General features: G+C 42.2%; 1 protein-coding gene across 1 annotated transcript in view; it reads left to right on the forward strand.

Annotated features, from left to right (window-relative positions):
• SH3BP5 (SH3 domain binding protein 5) overlaps positions 1 to 21,166 on the forward strand; it is a 54,312-nt gene that overhangs the window by 4,656 nt on the left and 28,490 nt on the right. Inside the window, exon 3 of the mRNA XM_074839861.1 lies at positions 7,761 to 7,889. Coding sequence (XP_074695962.1) covers positions 7,761 to 7,889 — 129 coding nt within the window. The remainder of the gene's footprint in view (positions 1 to 7,760; positions 7,890 to 21,166) is intronic.

Genomic DNA, 21,166 nt, shown 5'->3' on the forward strand with positions numbered 1-21,166 from the left:
CAGTATTTCATTAGAAGAAAGATGTAGGGGTTTTTAACCAGACAATGGAGTTATATTTATCCTATTCTTCTATTATTACTATTATTATTTTCTTAATCTTTTCAATATCTGGCCATAGTTGACTTTAATGGGAACATAGTATCATTAGGCTATTTGCAGCATAAGATGCTGATTGCCAGCTTCCTGTAACATTACTTTGTGGTCCATACATTCCCACTGTTGAATTTTTTCCAAGAATAATCTGGAAAAGCAATGGGAGTGTTTGAGTAGAAGGTATATTTCTTTGAAGGAAGTTCAGAAAAAGACACCCATGTTTTTGTGACTTGATGTACTCTCTGATAAACAGGAAGAGTAACCTTGTAGCATCTAAGTACTACCAGTGTGTTCTGGACTTCCTGTAGCTTTGCACAAATTGCTCTAAAGGGGACTGCTGACTCTCTCCAGTTCCCATTAACTGGGAAAAGGGGCTGTAGGTGTTAAATGCTTCTAAACCTCATGCTTTTGCTCTCACTGTGCTTCAGGTCTACATCTGCAAAATGGAAGTAAAAATGCTGGTTTACCTGATGGAAATGTTATGGGGCTGAAATCACTAGAGGCTTCTAGGATTTTGAGACTAGGCTTCTCTCGGTGTGGCCACAGACATGTCTGTGTTTCAACAACGTAGAAAATATTGGCGTTTACTGCTCACAGAGGTGACAAAATGGGGAATTCTGTTTTAAGTTGATCAGCCTGACTTTTTTGTATCTTTTAAAAAAAGTTCTGCACCCAAACCACATGTGAGAGGGGTGGATTTACATACATGGCATGACTTGAACAGATACGTTGAAGTTGGCTACATCTATTCTTTTACTTGATATAATTACTCATTTTTTGCTCTTTTGACCTATCCTATTAAACCCTGGAGAAATATGCTGACCTGATGATGCTCACAGCCTGTTCAGGAGTTGTGGAGCTGCTAAAGGGCACTGAGTGGCTGGTAGTTATATGTTGCGTTAATGTATTGCCTGTTAATGAATCTTTGATTAGGCTTGATTTAAAATCCATAATGCTGCTCATACTAAGTGCAACACTGAGCATTACTGACACAGCAAAAAGATGATGAGGGTCCTCTGAGGGATTTAACACTTGGCTTTGCTAACATCCCTGTTTATGTTGGAAGTGTCTGTGAAGAGGTGGGGGAAACATCTTGCAGTGGAGATACAAGTATGTTTTGGCCAAATGCAAGTTAGAGCGGCGCCTTGCTATTTGAGCTTTTTTCCTGTTTATTGGAAAAGCATCTCTATCTGAACTCACATCAGGAGTTGCAAATGTACTTAGCAAATGTGCATGACTTGCCTGTTCAGCTAACTCATACACGTCTTTCACTGGCTCCTGAAAGTACAATTCAGATGTAACAAATTCGCTTGGGGACCCTCTGGCAGCATTGCAGGGAGGGGAAATACAGCACATACCATTAAAATTACCACTGGAATCCCAGCTATCCCAAATGTGGTTTTTGTTAGAGAGAGTTTTTGTGTTGCTGGAGCTACGAGCTTGCCAATGTTTAAGGGGAGGCAACTGCACATGAAAACTGGAGCTGAAGAGTGCTGCTTTCAGCCATGCTTGTTGTAAGTAGGGCCTGGTTAGGATCCTTCTTGTATGCTTTCCTAGGTCCTCTAGTCCTGATCTGCAAGACTTTGTGTTACTTTTAGTCCTGGATTTATCCTAAAGGGCATCCTGGGTTGGTGTTGGGTAGAATCAAAGGAAAAGGGTATATCAGCTGTGATGCTCTTTCACTTGTGAGCCTTCTCGGCATTTGAACCCCTCTCAGAAGGGGAAGAGCTGTTTTATTTAGAGCTGCTCTTCTTACTTCCTCACTAAAATATTTGGTTTAAAAAAAAATTCTCAATCTTTCAAGTTAAGTAGGCTTTTTTAAAAAAATCCTCAATCTTTCAAGTTTTAGATAAACGGCCTGTCAGTGGCAGGAATCTCATTCTGAGCGTGCCTGCTTGGCCTGGGGAAACGCCTATCCATAGAAACATTTGCCACCTTATCAGCACCCCTGTGTAGCACTTTCCAGTGTCCATAAAAGAGTACACAGGACGAAGCAGCTCACTAGCTGGTGTTCCAGATGTTTTTTGGAGTGTGATATACATGCATGATGGATTTGTCCAGCACTGGTGGGACAAATCTTTCCGTGTCTCTTTATAATCTACTTGTTTCCATAGGAAACGGTTCCTGCATGTGGACTGCTTGTTGTTTGCCTTGTGCTTTCATCCATGGATGAGTAAGGAAAGGCTCCTTCCTCTGCTATGGCTGTGGAAAGATTTTGTTGTCTGAGTCAAAGGGTTTTACTTCATTCATGTTCTTGAAGCAGAGATGGGTTTCTAGCCTAAGGGAAGAGGAAGGGTTAGGCAGAGAAATCTTGTTTTGGAAGGAGCACCCAGTGCCTTCCCCTGCCTGCTTTCCTCTCCCTGCTTCTAAGAGGACTAAAAATACCAGTGTATTTGTAGTCTCAGTCTGTAACTGTCTGCAAGCAGGAGGTTAGAGCAACTTCCAAATACCATTTTTTATTGTTATTAGATAACAAATTAGTACCTGTGTGGAAGAAAAGACTTTTCCTTATGCTTAAAAATTAAGCGAGATGTTACTTAAGCCCTTCCTTGCCCATTGTTTTTAAGGTTTGGTAGTCAGTTTGGTTTACTTGAATTACTCAGGCACCAAATAGATGTTAAAAATGTCATTAACCTGTTCGATGCTCTGAGGTAGATTTCTGAGCACATGCATGTGCATCTATCTGGTGTGTATGTAATTGGGAAGCCTACCTGCTTTCACACTTGGACGTTGTTGATACTGATGCTATTTTAACTTGGAAATGAGCTTTTGCAGCTGGTAGGTCTCTGCAGCAGAGGAAGGCAGTTACGGATACTGCCTACCTCTTGAAAATAGATGAAGCTTGTCTCTCAGTCAGCAATTTAATTTCCCATGCACCTCCCAGGTTGGTTTAATGGGTTGTCAGAGGTTCTGCATGCCAGATTGTCAGAAAGGTCATAGGACAACCTTTGTAAATGAAATTTAGATGTGCTTGGTACTAAGATGTTTCATACCGAGTTGATGTGTTAAGTTCATTTTAGAAAGAAAATTGTTTGAAAATACACACTTCATTTGATGGGCAGAAATAGTTATTTGCCTGTCATCTGGCATCTAACACCAGCTCATCACCATCACTTGTGGGAAAGGAAAATGAGCATGCTTTATTCTCCAACATGTGCAGTGTAAGTGTAAAATTATATTTTAGTTTCTTTCCACACTTAAGGGTGGATCTCCAAAATGCTGCTGTATGGATGGCCTGTCATTAAGCGTGGTCCATCTTTTGGTGCAGTAGCGGATAGCTGCCCAGCGCGAAGTTACTGGAAACAAAGCCTGCTTTTTGCAATGAAATATTGCAGCAAAAGCATATATGGGGTAGAAGTCTGGCAGGCTCCCTAAAACTGTGCTTGTGAAACCTATCATTTGGGAGAAATGTGCTAAGGATTTCCAGGGAGAAAGTTAATGAGCGTGGAGCTCTTGCAGCTGTAGAACAAGATGTTGGAAAGTAAACTGCAGATGTTCACGTGATGCACTAAGTGCTATGCCTGCTAGTGCATCTGTATGACAAACACCTAGGTAGTGAGAGTCTAGTTACTAAGAATATAACTTAAGTGAGAAGTTTCAACTGCTACTTCTTTTTCTTCCTCACCTTGCGACATGCACTGAGGGTGAAGTGCTCTAATTGGCTTTTGCAGAGCTTTAAAAAGGTTTATCATCTCATTTGAGCTAATAGAAGGGAGAAAACATTGGAAATGTTAGCCAGTCAGCTTTCAGTATCTCCTTTCTGTTTGCAAAATCGGTAACAAGGTGTTCTCAAAAATGATCATGGAAGATTGTGAGTGAATAGAGGGGAAAACATGCTTTTGAAATGTTGTCTGGGTGTTTTGTCAGTTGCATTGCTTCTGTTAGTTTATCTGGTCTGTGTATATATTCAGTGCAGTGATGAAAAACAACCCCATGTGTTTTTTTTCAAAAAAAAATCCCCCCCAGAAATGGTGAGTGTGACTCACAGAGTTTGTACCTAAGGCTGCATACTTGCTTTTATTAATAACTAGTGTTTCTGCTGGGAAAGCGTCATCTTTCAAGGAACTGAAATACAGAAACCAGGAATTGAGGACTGTGCTAGAAAAATTGTGTGGCACATGCTGCGCTGCCTTGGTTTTGCTCATGGCAGCAAGTTGCAGGAATTGTCATCTTTTGCTTTCTCTATTATCCATGTGTGCTAGGTAAAGGTCTGAATGAAGCAAGAATTTGGCAGTTACATAGTAACACTTGTAGGGAGGCACATCACACCAGAGGATTTGATAAGTAAGTTGAAGGCGATGTGCTTGTCTCCTAACACAGAGATGTAAGGCTTCCCTCGTGCTGGGGACCATGGATGAACTGCATTGCTGTGCTGTTCCTGAGCCTCTAAGTTTTTGACGTGAGTGTTCTTACAGAAAACACCATAAAGAGGATTTATAGCTTTGAACCACTTCACATGTGGGTTGAAATGTCTCACTGACAGTAACACAGGAAGCTGGATGTAGAGCAGGGAATTAAATTGATTCTCAAGTTATTGCCTTGCCCACAGACCCATCCTTTCCATGAACCACAGATGCACTTTTCATGTCACGTAAGTAGCAAGTGCACCAAGTCCAGCGCTCCTGGTACAATTGCCTTGGTGCTTCTGTTCTCCCCACTTTCACATGAAGAGTAAAAATAGCTGCTGCACCTGTATTTCATATTTAAACTTCCCCAGGGGCACTTGCCAGGGGAATTTTGCACTGTCCCAAGGGTGATGACTTTTGCAAATGCTCTGCCGGTGCGTGGCAGGGCCGACACGCTGAGCTGACCCGCTGATTGCGGCTGCGTGTCTGCAGGAGGGAGCTGTGCCCTTGCTCACGGGAGGTGTTGCCATAGCTCCTGGGTAGGAGCTGCGGTCACCAAGACCACGAGAGCTGAATTGGTTCAGATTGAGGAGGCTGGCTGGTGTGAATGCACTGGGTCGCCGCAGGAGCACACACGGTGGAGATGTACAATGTGGGATCATTTGCTTTTGTAGTGTAGTTGGGGCTAGTGGAGAGTAAAAGTGTCGTGTGTAGTGCAGGAGAGGGCATGGGTTTAGCACCACACCTTCTCAGAGACCTCAGCATCTTGATGTGTCCAAAGGGGACGGCTGGAAACCTTTGGCTGGGGGGACTGATCCCAGCAGAGTATGAGCATCTGCTTATTCTCTCATGCAGAAGATGGCAGAGCCTGCAGGCTTGTGTGCCTGACAGTCAGGAGCCTGAGAATAAATGTTGTTTAAAACATCATGTGACGGATGACGTGGGTATGAAGTTCTGGGGTGTTTTGGTTTTTGTTATTGTTCTTCACTGGGAAAAAATGAGGATGGTCAGACTCAAATGAAGCGTCAAAATAGAAAGCAGGCATCTTTTGGGGAAAATGATAAACTGGAAGTTTGCACCAGTCTATTCTTCAGCTGAAGCTCCCTATTCAGTGTAACTCTGTGAAGTGGGGCTGTGCTCATGGATAAGCATGTGCTTAACCATTTGTGAGACCTGTGCCTCAGGTGCCAGTTACAGGATTAGTTACAGTTTAGTAATTTGTATGTGCTTCATCTGTGTTGGTGGGAGATTAATGGATATGGAAGTTGTTAGCTTGACCGCTCTGTCCTTGGTGGTTTTTGGTTTGTTTTTTCTTTTCTTTTTTTTTTTTTTTAAACTTCACGGGGAGACCAGTCCTCTTTTTCCTATTAGACAAGAGTGTACGTAATTATTACGTGAATGAATTTGGGGTAGGTCTCTAAGCACAGATTTGGTAGCGACGGTTTCTTTGTTCCAAGTGCTTATCTCACAAACATGGGAACTGAATTTTTTTGATGAATCAGTGCATAGGGCTTTTTTTACTTAATGCATATACATTTATGTTTTTCTTTTAAGTATTTGCTTTCCACAACTAGTATCTTAATATGCAGCTTTCACAAAGAAAGTGAAAACAAACCTTCAGGCTCATTTGGAAATTTTAATTTTGTACTTGTAGGAAATATTTTTTTTTGTTAAATATAATTCAGTATTTAACATTTTTCTTGCAATATAGTCAGCATGCTTGCAGTCTTACTTCAGTTACTTGTGAAACTCATTTTAAGCAGCAAACCATATATTGTCCAGTACTTTAATTGGAAATATTCAAACTCTTCTCACTGAAAATCATTGACTCGATACATATCGCTTGAATGATACAATTCAGGCTTTCACTAAGAAATGACATTGACTGGATTGGAGTTAATAAAATGGTAAGTCCATATGCATTTGTTACCCATTTGAATACTTCCTTAGAGTAAATGGGAGTACCTTAGGAATCTAAAGCTATTTGCATTGGACTGAAATATTACCGATGCTGGTTAAGGTTTTAGATAGCACTAAAAAGGAAGCAAAGAAGCTTTTACTGAAGTATGTTGCTTTTTCTGGAAAAACGAATGTATTATTGCATTTTTTTTCCACTTCTGAGAGCGTAGTGGTAGATTCCAATGTATTTTAATTCTTCCAATGAATAAGCAGTTGTGCATTCTAGAAATCCTCAATAATAATGACAAAAAGCTCCTGAATTAGAGCGCTTCTTCAAGCCAGCTGCTTCCTGATAATCAACATGTCACTCCAACAGTCTGTGTAAATCCTGTTCTCTAATTAGAATTACAAGACTTGTTGAGAGCTCACATGGCCCTTGCTCTTGGTATCCTTAAATCCTGGGCCAGGTCCCAGACTGAATTTGCATCTCTCTGCAATAATTCCATTGATTTAGAGTCTGTGTTGGGTGCTGAGATGAAAATGAGAATCACTTTGCTTAAAGGTGTGGAAATTTCAGCAGAGCAGAATTACTACTGTAATTTCTTCAGCTAATCATGTAAAGAGGGTAACTCATCCAGTTTGGAAGTAGCTGGAATTTATTTTTCTTAAATGTAGTAAATAATAAAAATCAAGTGGAAAGTAGGCATCTTACCCACTGATACAAGCCACAGCTGACAAGATGGGCTTTTATGGCAGGAAGTCTTGCCACAAAGACCTGGAATTGCTGCTATTGAAGTAAGCAGGGTGTGTTTATAAAAGGAAAGAGGAGCTGACTTGAAAATATATCATGTGGGAAGTGTCCAGATTTTTCCTGCTGAAAGCAGATCCTGTCCGTCCTCGTTTGCATTGTGAAATGGTGTCTCTGGGGGGAACAGTACTGGGGGTGTGACTTGCTAAGGTTTAGGAGATGCTGATTCCAGCAGATTTGCCAGCCTGCTGTGGGGATTTGCCCTGCCTGCTAGCCCCGTTCTAGCGTTGTCTAGATGAGATGTCTTTGCCATTGAACTCCCTCTCAGAACCTGTTATGTTGCTGTTTGCCTCCTCACCGAGCGAGTAATTTACAAGCTGTTTCTGTCTGAGAAACCCTGCCAGAGGTGACATCTAACACAGGCTATTGCAGGCTTCATATAAAAGCTGTCTCTGAAAGACAAAGGATGCACACTTTCAGGTGCGGTTCTGGGTTCTTGTTATTACCTCTACTGAAGAATTCTGGCTTAGTCCAAATGCCAGTAACTGTTTTGAATGTGTCGGCCCTTGTGTGAATCTAAAGAGCAACCTGAAGGTAGGAACAAACAGGTAGAAATAAATTCTAAAGCTCTAATCTGTCTTTGTCCTTTCTTTCCTTTCTGCAACGTTTTGAAGGATGCACGCCAGAAGTTCCGCTCCGTGCTGGTTGAAGCAACGGTAAAACTGGATGAACTGGTGAAGAAGATTGGAAAAGCTGTAGAAGACTCTAAACCTTACTGGGAAGCTCGGAGGGTGGCCAAGCAGGTGAGAACTTTCTGCCTTATAAACTTGTGCTGGTAGTTGGAAAGCACATACTGATTGCATTGCTTTCCTGCTATTAATAGCATCTTAAGCACATGCACTTGGCTGACACTGGCCTATGTCTTGAGTTGCATGTCAGCCGTGTGAATCAATGACAAAAATGTGTTTCTTCAGACCCACAGCTGCACATGTTCTTCAGTTCTAGGAACAGCTACAGTAGACAAACTATCAATAGTTCTGTTCTCCCCCTCATTATCAATGGCCTTTCAGAGTTGTAATTGTTTGAAAATATAGTGTAGGCTTCATGTATCTTCTTCTTCCTCTTAAAGCAAAATGCTCAGCAGCTGTAAGTGGCAGCTGCTGGGCAAGAGACTGGAGTGGCGCAGACCTGGGGAAGCCTGCAGGGTTTGGTGTTGATTAGGTTGTACTGAAACAGGAATGTGCTAAAAGTGGCTCTAAAGTGTGTTGATTTTGGGAGAAACAGCCCTACTGTCATCAGGACCTTACCTCCCTTGCCCCAACTACTACTTGATTACTGATAGTCACCTAAAATATTTTTTTTTGGCTTGGAAGGGGCCTGTGTGACTGAGGCGGAGAAGGATGAGGAGTGGAAGTAAGGGTGTGATCTACTGACTGCAGGGAAAATGAGAAAGCTTACGAGATGTCAGGCAGCTTCTCACCTTAGGGAAAATGTAGCTGACAGCTAAGTGTGTGGTGGCTTAGGCAGTGCTTCTGCTTGGTGTCTGTGATGGGTTCTTCTGGTGTCTGAGGCTTTTCATTTTTTCCCCAGTGGGAAGGCTGTTCCTGGGTGCTACTTCTATTTTCTCTCAAGGCAGGAAGAGGCAGAAGCAGGGGAAGGGTTGCCTAGAGCTGCTGCTTCTGTGCTTGGCTGGAAAGATGTATGGGGTGACATCTGTGGCTGAGTAACCAGGATGTGACTGTGTTCAAGGGGAGAGTGAAAGAGAGATGGAATAGCATGTGTGAAATACAGAAAAATTACAGGAGAAGGATTTTGTTTGTAAAAATGGGTAGGGGATGAGGTTGAGGGATGAGAAAAGTAGTGTAGGTATGTGCCAGAAGGCAGAAAGTAAACTTGCAGGGTAAGAGAAGGGAAGAGAATAGAGCAGGGCGTAGGAAAGGGAGGCATGAATTGCTTTGAAAGCTGATGAAGCAGGAACTGGATTGATGGGATGTGGCGTGCAAGATAATATGTGACCACGCTGATCCTTTAAATTGCATGACATTGTTTTGGAGCCATTGTCTTAGGCAGTGGGCATGATGTGTGGGGGTTATTAGGCTTAATCCTTCAGACTAGTAGTGGCATGGCAAATAGGTAAACTCTGCTTCAAAGCACAGTAAGCACGGTATCTACTACTCATCTGTAACTGCTCGGAAAGCAATCCCTGCTCATGGGGCCTATGCTATGTGCTAGAGATGAAGTAGTGAGCTAGAGAAAGGCAGGAAGTTAGTAAAATAAGACCAAAGAATTGTTTATGTTGTGTTAATTAGTAAATATTTTTTCATTTTTTAAAATTGAACAGTCTCCCAAATCCAGCCTCAAGTATGATCTTATACTTCTATCACTATAAATAGCTATGTAAGGCACAGAATGCATAGGACTTCTAGAATTATACTTGGAAAAGTCAATGGTAGAAATGCATACTCTGCAGTACAAAAAAATCAGATGACTGAGGATTGTAACATCAGGCACTGACAGCAGTGAACTTTGTCCTCTGTCCTGAAGTTGGCAGCTGTCATGTCCCGCTCAAACGAGGGAGACAAGTGACTTAGATTTGTAAACCCCCAATGGAGTGGACAACAGTGAGACGAGCCTCAAAGTCCAAACATTTATTAATTTTCCACGATGTACTAATTGGTTACATGATAATTGACTAAGTGTATAATGTATTATGCCTTGTGTTACCTAATGATAATAAGGAAAAAGGGAAAAAAGAAAAGAAGAGAGAGAGGTAGAAATAGAGATCACTGGCCCCGGGGTTGGTCCTGTCAATGAGGGTTCAAGGATGCATCTGTTGTCTTCTCTTCATTTCACTCCTTTTTTTTTTTTTTTTTTTTTTCTCCACTCCTCACCCCCCCCAGTTTATACACACTTTCCTTGGGTCCCTTCCCTAGGTTGACCTACCCTGTCTATGTATCCCATGTATGGGGAGGGGCAAGGTGTTTCATGGGATGATGTAATTAGCATGATCTTGTTAGTCTTCATTAGTATATACAGGGGTGTCAACTTTAATATGCATTTCATAAATAATGGAGCAAAGGTCATTCATGGGACAGATGGCCCTTGAAACTTTAGAGGATGCACCAGAGCAGAACTGTCCTGCCTCCACAGGGCTCCCTCCTCCACCTGCACCCTGTGCTACCCAGACAGCCTGATCAGCTTCAAACTCCACACTATCCACCCCGTGACTGTAGTTTTGTTACTTGCGAGTGTTTGAGACATTCCTTGGCTTGGAGGGCCTCCACTCCCCCCCATCATCCTCTCTTTCTCAGGCTGTTTTTCTCAGTCCTTGTTCCTCGCATGCCTGTTTCTTTCAGGCCCTATTTTGGGGAGGTACAAGTCGTCTCTCACAGCAGCTTATTATGTCCTGAAAATGGATTTTTTTATTCCTGCGTCTTTGCTGCTACTGAAATCCATTCAGTCATGCTGCTTCAAAGGTGCTTTGCAAGAGCATAAAAAACCCCAAATCGCTTAAGGTCCTATTCTGGTATTGGGCTTGTTAGAACCATATTTTTCTCTCAATCCATTCTGTCATTAGCTGAGTTTAAATGCTTCTTATCCCAGATCTGCTAATTTGCTACACACTCAATTTTCTTTTAATTCCTTGATAGCCTTTTTTTGGGGGAGGGTATGGTTGTATTTGGTTTTTGTTTGTTTGTTTAAGCAGGGATTCCCCTTCTAACTGTTCACTTTTTTCCATTTTGTGTTATGGAGCTGGTCATGGAACAGAGCTCCCTCTTTGTATCTGCTCAGCAGACAAAGCTGGAAGATGGTCTCCTGTTTCCCTTTGGCTCTCTGTCTAATAAAACCTTGAAACAGAAAATGTGAGGGCCAAGAAAGACATTGAAGGAAGCAAATCTATTTGGAAACCAGGGGATTAGAAGCATGGTACCAATCATTAGTAAAGCATCTGCCTAAAGAGTTTTTCTAGTCTTAATTTAGTCTAGAAAATTTCCATTTAACTGGGACCAAATTTGCTGTATTAAAGCAGGGAGAAGGGGTAAGTGGGTAGGGAAATATGAAACTGGAGGAATGTACCAGAATATTAATATGTTTAGGTGCTAGTCTGCATCATTCTTTTTGCTTTGATTTGTAAACTTGTAGAGAAATCATGGGAACAGCTTGATAATAACATCTAGCCTTTGAAGGCTGTCTTCCTCCTTCTGTCCTTACAGTTATTTTAGAGCCATTAGGCTGCCTCTGAAAACATAGGCACAAGGTTCTCAGTGATTGAAAAAGCTTTAATTAAACAATAAGGGAAAAATGCAAGACAGTACTTAGAAGGGGAAGTGTAAATTCTTGTTTGTTGTTCTCAGTAAAGGGAAGTAAAAATTTGACCCTTAAATTGAAGTCTTCCGGGAGCAGAGACCTGCATAATTAATGACATCTAGTTTGGCAGAAATGCAGGAGTTGTCCAGAGTTACTTGCATTTAAGATGTCAGCTGTAGGGTGATTTGCATGATGCAAGCTGTATTTAGTCATATCGAGGAGCTTACTTTCACTTGGCACCAGCATGATCATCTTCTGGAAATACTTGTTTCATTTATTAAGATAAATGCCATTAAAAAGGTATGAGGGCACTGATGTGGGGTCAGCAAAAATCAGGTCCACAACTCAAGTTACTTCCCTGGAGAAGTGTTAGGACCTTGAGCCCTTTTGCAATCCTGTGTTGCCAGAAGCTGGTGAATTCAAAACAAATTAACTCTCCCATGCAAAAGTCCTGTAGCTTCTTGTTGTAGAGAGGTTGGTGCTGGTCTTTTCTCACAGGTAATTAGTGATAGAACAAGAGGGAATGGCTTTAAACTGCAACAGGGGAGGTTCAGACTGGACATTAGGAAAAATTTCACAGAAAGAGTGGTCAGACAGTGGAACAGGCTGCCCGGGGAGGTGGTGGAGTCACCATCCCTGGATGTGTTTAAGGGTCGTTTAGATGAGATGTTGGGGGATATGGTGTAAGGGAGAACTTTGTAGAGTCAGGCTGATGGTTGGACTTGATGATCCCAAGGGTCTTTTCCAACCTGAATGATTCTGTGATTCTGTTTGTCTAACGTATGCTAAGAGAGCTTCAGCTTGGCTTATCTCGGGGTGAAACTTTGCTTTAATAGAACAATGGTCCCTTAACGTTAGGATTTGAGTGCTTTGTCCTCTGAAGTGGTGGCGCAGGGAATCAGGATGCTGTCTGTTGGCACCAAAGCAGTAATATTCGGCTTTTGCTGAGACTGAATTGAGAGCTGGCTAATATTCTTGCCCCTGTAGATTTCATGCAACTTCTGCCAAGGCAACTTTGTTGTGATTCCTCATTTGGTAGACTAGTGGGCCTTTTGTGTTGATCGCAGGCACACCTTACTGGTTTGGAGCATTTTGATACAAATCTGTTGTTTAATCAAATCTTAAGGTATTTCTGCTGCAAGAGCTTTTTTGTGTTTGGCATATTGTCTTTTCGTGTTCTTTAAGTTATGCCATAATGCACACGTTCGATGTAAGAACCTTGGCATAAAGTGAAGGATTGTACACAAGAAATGACCGTGTTGCAGCAATATGAAATTCCTATAATCCAGAAGGTGATCCAGGTTCTAAGTGTTGGGAAGATCAATCTTCTGATGTCTATTTGTTTTTGTGGTGGTAGTGGGTTGGTTTTTTTGCTAGTTATCTACTTCCCTGGTTGACTAGTTAAAGAATTAGACTTTTCTTGCCCAAAGGTAATGGGGAAGAAGGGCGAAGTTGCCAGGAAACATTAATAATGTAAACAACAGTTTAGGTCTTGAGCTTCTGAGGTAAGGAGTGTCTTAAGCCACTGTTGACTTAGCATTTTGCAGGGCTGGGGCTGGAAAGCACCTACGCAATAGTGTCCGCAGTAGTGTCTGAGCAGGTGATAGAGTCTGAGAAGTGTGTTACCTCCCTAATGACAGCATGCTCTGGGACAGGATGCTGTGCAAAACCAAGCATGGTCTGTTGCGTAAATCACAGGGCTGGTAGGAGCTGATTTTGTGCTGCTGCATGGTGTAGCTAAATTACTTCATCTCTCTCTTAGTTGCCATGTAAAATAGAGCTGTCAAGCTGCTGTGAAGCTGAGCTTACTAAGAGAAGTAAAAGCACTTTGGGGTCATTGGGTGAGAGGTGCCATTAAAACACTGTTATCATATGTCATCACTTGTGAACCCAGGGACAAACTGAACAGAGGACTTGCCTGTCTGATTTCCTTCTACCAGAAAAAAAAAAATCTGATAAAAATGTGTTTCCACCCACCCCCACAAATAAAACAATCCATGCATTTGTAATGACCCCAAACTGAATAAAAACCCTGGGAGTGTTGCTTTTAATTAAGCTTTAGCTCCTATCATTGACCATTTTTTTTTTTTGCAGAGTGAGGAGTTATGTTTTAGTCCCCAGTACTGGCTCAGATTGAGAGTAGGTGCAGATGCTTTGCTCAGCTTTAGTACTGAACTTATTTGGGAGGAACATAGTTCTGCTTTGTGATATTCCTCTTGCCCCCCCCCCCCCCCCGGCTTCCTTTAGCTTTTACCAAAGAGTGTCAGAAAACTTACTTCAGGCAAAAATAGATGAAAGATCTATGCTAGGTCATATCTATATGTATCTCTCACTAAGGGACCCATCTGTAGCAAGCATTCAGAGCGCAATATGTTGAAGGGTATGCATGTTCTGCTTCCTCTTGGGTCTCTCTTCCTGGTTCAGCTTTATAACTAATTCTTCTTTTCATGTTGTTGGCATACTTTCTTAAGCAGCACCCTTTTATCTCAGAAGGCTTGGAAAAACAAGCTGGAATCAGTACGTACAACGGTTCTTCCCTGCTGAAGTCTAGGCGTACCAGAGAGGAAATGCAGTTGATGGACAAGTAGATTGCGTTCAGCAAGGACAGCTAACCTGTCCCATTCACTGCAACTTTTTCTGTAGTAGAGCTCCTTCCTCTCACCTCACTGATAATCTTTCTCTTATGTAATATACTGGATTGCCACATCTGTTAGAAGAAATCAGCTGACAGGGTAAAGAATTTTTAGGGGTAAGCTTTCAGATATTCAGACCCTGGGTCTCCATTCTGCCTGTCTTCACAAAACTTAGGGCCCTTAGTCACTGACTGTAGTCAGTGGTGAGAGGTAGGTGCATTTGAAAAGCCTTCTGAGGTAGGTACAGTCTCCTGAAATGCAGAGGGAGTTAAGACATATTCTCTTGGGTTGTTTAGCCATTTGAAAGTTGTCAGGTGAATCCTGCATCAAGTGGTTCAATGAATCTTATATCCAAAGTGAATCAGGATGAGAAGTAGCCACTGTAATCTTGCAGAACAGGAACTGAGCCACTTGATGATGAAGGTGGGAGGGGTGTAAGCAGATAAAAGCATGCTTACCTAGTTGGAAGACTCTTCCTCGGCAGATGAGACCGATACCATTCTTTGCAGAAGTCGGGATTGTAGTGCCTATAAATGAACAAAACTTTCCAAAGTGGCCGTTGCATCTCAGTTTCTAGGTGTTCAGCTTGAGATGTCTGAAAGTAGCGTGACAAGTGTGGGAAGTTACAGATGGTAACTTTCTTAGCTCAGGAGACAAAAGCTTTTTAAATTCACATAACTTGGAGGTTCAAAACTGCCAATCACCCTTAAAAATTAATTAGGAACTAGAAACTGTGGTCTTGCCAGTGTCGCTTCCTGCAGCACCCAAGTTTCCCATCCAAATTCGCTCAGTGAGTGAAAGCTAATTAGATCATAGCACCAGCTGGCTCTGCTGTGGACAGGAGGGCAGCATTGAGTGTGGGTGACAGTTCCTGGGTCCAGATCCAACAGTGGTGGATATCCAGGTCTTCCCCTCTGGTTCCTAGGCACTAGATGTGTTTATCCACCAGGATATCGGAGGTAGCCATGCCATAAGGAATCTCCTTTTTGATCCTACTTTTATGAGCTGAAGTCCTCATGCTCATGTTTAAGACAACAAGGAGTTAAGGCTGGTTTGTATTATCTGGTAAGCTTATCTTGGCAAAAAAGGTGGAGGGAGAGGGAACTTGAGAAGCAAAATTTAAATGTCAGCAGAACTGTGACAGACTTGCATTCTTCTTTGGCAACTTGCCATGGAGCTAGTAAAAAGCAAAATTATTGGAACAGTTACAGTGGAACAACCAACTGACCTTCCTGGCTGAAGGAGTGTTTCTGATTAACTGTTTAGAAACCCAAAAACTATCTGGTGGATTCACATTTTCAAAGCAAGGATATAGAAACTTGAAAACTGAATTTGACAAAGCTTCTACAAATCTTTCCAACTGTTTAAGAAAAAACCCAAACACCCAGAACCCTTGACTGCTTTCCATGGCTTTATTTCAGTGCTGTGTTTTCGTTGGTAATGATCATCTGTGCAGCACTGCTGCTAATGGATTGTTAATTCCGGTCTCTCTTACAGTTTGTTCATCTTGCACATGGAAAAAGCAGTAGAAAACACCGTGTGCAGAAGTGTCCCTTTTATCAAATGAGAACAGCTCCTGTCAACGTGGGGTCAGTAACTGCCATAGGCTCCTAAGAGCATTTCCACCCATGTTTGTGGTGGTGGAGCCAGCAGAAGGTTTTATATATGGATGTTGCTCCTCCAGCCATTTGCAACGATCAGTCTAGGCTGTAATAGAGGTTATGTTATTTGCTGATAGTTTGCCCTTCTAACTGAAGATGCTGTGTTGCAGCTGCCCTGGTGGCTCTTGGGGAGCTTCACAGTAGTGTGAGAATAGAGGAGGTAACGATTTCTGGTTTAGGAAGGTGGGGTGAGTGGTGTGAGAAGTGGCTTGCTCTCCAAGTGTGTAAATTAACCATGTAGAATGGCTGTGATTTGGTTTTGGATTACTTAAGCTGGTGGAGTGGAGAGGCTGCTCAGTGGCAGGGGAGCAGCTCCCTTACTGAACTGGGACTTACCTGTTGGTGGCTGAGAGACTTGTCTGTGGCGTGGAGGCTGATGTGATGGCCTTGGTTAGTGCTGAGGACAGCCAGGCGCAGGACAGAGGCAGGGAGGCAGCACAAGCCTTGCCTGGAAAGAGATGGCTGGCATGCTCTGAAGGGAAGGAGACATGGAATTTGCCATGTGGGCAATTGGGGAGACCAGCACTATAAAGAAATGGTAAGTCAAGAAGTGGTGCTTGCCAGGATGAAGAGGCTGTGGGTTGTACCTGATGGCCTGAGAAGTTTTGTGTGTCCCCTTTCCCTTTCTGCTCCCTGTGGACATGCTCTAGACCTGAACCCCTTCTTCCCACCAACTCTTTCATTTTTTTGTTACGAAACACATTATTAAACCTTGGGGAAACCATGCCAATGTGACGTCAGTCCTCTTGTGAAATGCGTAGTTCCCATTGCTGTGATTGCAGGGGCGTTCTCAGTATATTCATCTCCTTTTCTACATAATGCATGGCTGACTGTGGGGCCAGGCACCCAACTGAAAGGGAAATAAACCAAGCAAGTGAATCTGACATCAGCAATTTTATTACTGAGGGTGAGGAGTCACTTCCTGGATTTCCACCAGAGAATACACTGAGTTTTGTAAGCTTTATTTCTAAAGTAGGATGCACTTTGGGTTAAGTAAAGAAAAATGTTTTGCCACACTCAAAATTTGATAGAGTGCCTCTTGTGTACTCTTGTCATGTTTGTACAGTTGTGATTGAAAACTGTGAGTAGTGTGCAGGAGTTGCTACCCTGCGTTCAGGTACGCGTGGCTCAGTGTTTCACTGCTGCCAGGTGGAGCTTGTGCTTGGTGTGTTCTGTTTGCTCCACCTGAATGCTTAAAACCTGAAAACTGTATTTTAAGTCTTGCATTATGATTCTGTTGCATTTTCCTTCAGGCCAAAGTTGTGATGAAGTCTAGGAAGCAGGGAGTTCAGGGAGACTTACTTGGGTCAACCAGCTGGGTTTTGCCTGCCTGATTTATTAGTATTGTTATTTATTTACTTAAAGTTTAAGACCTCAATTTTACATTTGTGTTCTGGCTCTGTCATCTGGTTGAGCAGTGTGATATTAGAGTATCTCAAACTAGCTGTCCTTAAACTGCTGAGAAGATCTGGTCAGATTTGGAAAGTTACACCAAAGATCTGATCTGTGAAGGAAAGCTCCTGAACATGTTTGTCTTCCCGTCAACCCTGCTAATGCAGGATAGTAGGTCAGTGTGACTGGCAGGTTTCTACCCTCTTAATCCTGAGCAGCTGGAAATCTGCCCTGTGTTTGGGAACACCAGCAGCTGCTACTTCACAGATGATGAACTGAAAAAAATCCTTACCTGATTCATATTTAGTGCTCTGTTACTTCCTGCAGACTAGGTGGCATCTGTAGCAACACCATCTGCAAATACTGTGTTCTTGGCACCTTTGAATAGTAGGAACAAAATTTTAGCCACTTGGTTGTTGAAACACCTGTAGCAATAAATTCTGCACATATATATGCCCCCTCTAAACGTTAGACCACCTGTGTCTATCTGTGCTCTCTATGCCTCGGGGAATGAGCCTGGTTATTTTGGGTTGGTATTTGTACATCCTACATTTTCGTTTTATGTGAGGACTATTCTGTTGATGGATGATTAGTGTGTATAAGCTATTGATGCTAAAAGTGTAATTGGTCTTCACATCATTAGTAGAAGACGTGCCTTGGAGGGCTCCGTTATTTAAATTTGTTAGCTGTGCACTGTAAAATAGAGGTTCTTCCCTCTTCTGCTTTTCTTTTCAGAAGTAGAAGAAAATATTCTTTTCATCTAAGTGTTTTGAAGAATTTATCTAGAAGAGATGAAAAAAATTACTCTCTTTTTTTTTTTTTGGTGTCTCTTTCTCCTGCTTTCTCCAACATTACAAAGCATCCATTAGTTCTTTGCTATTCTGGATGGCAGCGATACAAAGCCAGCTAGCTGTTCACCTCCTCTCCATTAATTGTCAAGAATGCAATGATGTAATTATTTTCCATACCCTTCAAGAATGTTTTTTCCTGTTCTTTTTCTGTTGTGAAATACTAGAACTGTTGTGCAAGTAAGTCTGAAATACTGGAATACTGGGATAAGTTGGTGTAGAAATGCCCTCCATTCTTTGGAGGAACAAGGAGAGGGCTATGGCAAGAAAGTTTGGGGTTTTTTGTTAGATGTCAGCTGATTTAGGCAGAAAGAAGTGATACAGGTGTCTGGCTTAGCCACAGATGCAATGGCAGATGCTGGAACTGGCAGGAAGTTGTAAGCAGTTCTCAAAGGGTGCTGGGATGTGAAAATAGAGGTTAATTCCTTTTTCCTCTGCTGTTGTCTGAAGATTTGATTAACATAATTTTGCATCCTCTTCAATTTGGAAAAGCCCAAGAGATTTAGATTGTGGGTTCCTTTGCACAGCTATTGCCAAAAGGCAAATCTACAGCATTTGAAAAAACAATAATTTAAAGGCAGGATTGCCTTGCTTTGTTCTCTTTTACCGTTTCCGCTCCCAATATTTTCTGGACACTAGTAAAGGCTATTTCAAGAGATTGTAAGCCACAGACAGGATCATCTGTTAAAAATAGTAGCTGGCACTTGAGCCTGGGTAACTTGAGGTCAGGGAGATATCCTATGTACCTGTTTTGCATGGTAATTGCTCAGGGATGACTGCGGAAGGTAGCACAAGTCTTGCAACTTTGGGAAGTTGTTTAGCCACCCCAATCTTTATTGTGTACAGTGGTCTAAATAGGTGGGAGTTCATTATGAAGTGATAAATGCTCATGCTGCTGCCAAAACAGATCTGATGTGGAGGTTGGCTACTGCATTCTGGGTGTGTTTCGTTATGACTTCTAGTAAAACAGTATGAATTTATGAGCTCTTGTCTGTTCTTGCTGGAAAAGAAGCAAGACTAAAAGAGTTTAATTCCTCTGTAGCATGTGTGGAAACGACTCTGCACTGACTCAGTTTCTGTAAGAAAAATCTCTCTTAATTGCTGCAAACTTGTAGTTAGAAAATAAATTTTGCTGTCAGGATGTGGAAGAAATGTCCACCATTTTAGCTGTGTCTGCTTCTGATGTTTGGGTTTTTTCACTTGGTAAAGGGTGCTAATGGTTTTTTCTTAAAAGAGGATTTTATTGCTGTGAAGTGGAATTGAAGTTCTGTCTGTTCCTACCTAAACTTTTTCCTTCAAGGAATGGACTTAGCCCTTCATTTGTCCAGGACACCACCCCCAACTTTTTCCTTTAAGTGAAGTAAGCCTGTTATTCATGAGTCCTGTGGAATTACACAACTCCATTAGAAAAAATTTTGAAGGGTCAATAGATTAATTATCTTCAACAGGTCACTTAGGAAAATGACTGGCTGAAAAGTAGCTGTGAGCATGCAAAGATGTACAAGGTCAGCCTGGGCCTTTCCTCCAGAGCATGTCCCTGCTATTGAAGCTGGGCAGTTGCTGGTGGGTGTGAGGCTTTTTGGGACAGGCAGAATGTGTCCAGACCCATCACCCAAGTGAAACTTCTACCTGCACGCCTTGTCTTTGCTTATGTTGGTATGCATGTATGCACAAAATGTGCTTTCAGAACCAGGCTGCCAATCCCTTGCCAACTCTCTGGAAACTTCTACTTACAAACATTTGCTGCTTTGGTGGCAATTGGGTGAGGCGACGATCCGGTGTTTCTCCTGAATGTTATCTGTTGCATCCGTGTGTGCTGAATGTTTATTATCTTGGATAATTAGCAAAATCCACTAAGGCAGGCGTATATGTATCTTGCAGTGTATATTTGTGGGAGTTTGTTCCTTGCTTCTATATTTGATTTCAGCAAAGGAGGTTGCTGTCAGGTGCAGATGAGCATGTAGAGCCTCTATAAACCTAGCAACCAGCTGTAAACTCTAGACTCGCTGAGTCACTTCTTAAGCTCTCAGAATGCAGGTGCATATTGGGGGAAGGATTATCTTGATATCTTTCTCTTAATAAGATATTTTACCTTGGAGAGAAAAACCTGGACATATTCTATGATGCCCTCTTCCAGAAAGCAGCAGCTTTATAATTTTGGCCAGTAACAAGTGCACAACTAACAAGCAGATGGCAGTGAGTGCCCAAGAAGGCTGTGTCTGGATGGTATTAGGATGAACAATTTGTCATATTCTGGTGCCATAGACTTGCTAATTAGTGTGAATAACTCCAAGCAGACCAACATCTCACAATCACCTCATGAAAAATGAGGGAAGGCTAAAAGGCTTGGTGTAGTATCTTCCGTACAATCTCTGTGCCCAAATGAGCATCACCTCCCTACTCCTGTGAAGCAAGGAGCTAGATCAGTTAAAACCAGCAAGGAGTCCAGTAGGTTTCAAATGACTAAGTGCACAGTGGAGATGATCTGCTCAGAGATTATATTCTTGCCCTAGTTTCACAAGATCCTAGTGTACAGCCTAGATGGGAGCCACCAGAGAACAGAGAAGGGCCGGCAGCTGACTTTCAGTCCAGTCCAGGATTGGTTTTAACAGTGTTTAAGGAAATTGTATGTTTAGATATTTTCTTTCTCATTTCCTTCCATAGTTCCTAAAGAAGGGAGGTGGGATTCTGTCTTTGAGGAGACTGACTGTCTGTATGCTGGTAACAGAAGTAGCTAATGAAGTGAGCTGCTGGTTGTGCCCTGAACTTTCTGTCTCTTGGAATATGGCTTGTGATCCTGTCTTAAGGGAGTTACACATACTGCCTAACTTTAGCACAGAGCTAGATGTCTCTCAGAACGTGCTTTGTAGGTCTGCTCTTATTTCCCGGTCCTTTTTATAGAGTACAGATTTACCAGGAAAATAAAACAGAGCCAGGAGTCAGGTCAGTTCTATAACAAGCTGTTAGAAGAGGAGGGGTGGATGCATGGATGAGACCAAAAAGCCCAGCACACGAATAAGACACCTAATCAAAAGCAGAGACTAAGGGACATCTGTTGTATTCCACAGGCCTTTGATTAGTTATGCAGCAGGGAAGAAATGGTTTGTGCTCCAAAAATCTCTAGCAAGGCTTATTTTCACCTTCTCCTCCCCTTTGTCTTCTCCACCCAAATAAAAGTCTTCAAATCTGCTTTTGAAAAAGCAAATTTTAACCCATGTACAATTTTATGGCTTTTCAA

The sequence above is a fragment of the Strix aluco genome, chromosome 1 (genome assembly GCF_031877795.1).
Source record: "Strix aluco isolate bStrAlu1 chromosome 1, bStrAlu1.hap1, whole genome shotgun sequence".
Lineage (NCBI taxonomy): Eukaryota > Metazoa > Chordata > Aves > Strigiformes > Strigidae > Strix > Strix aluco.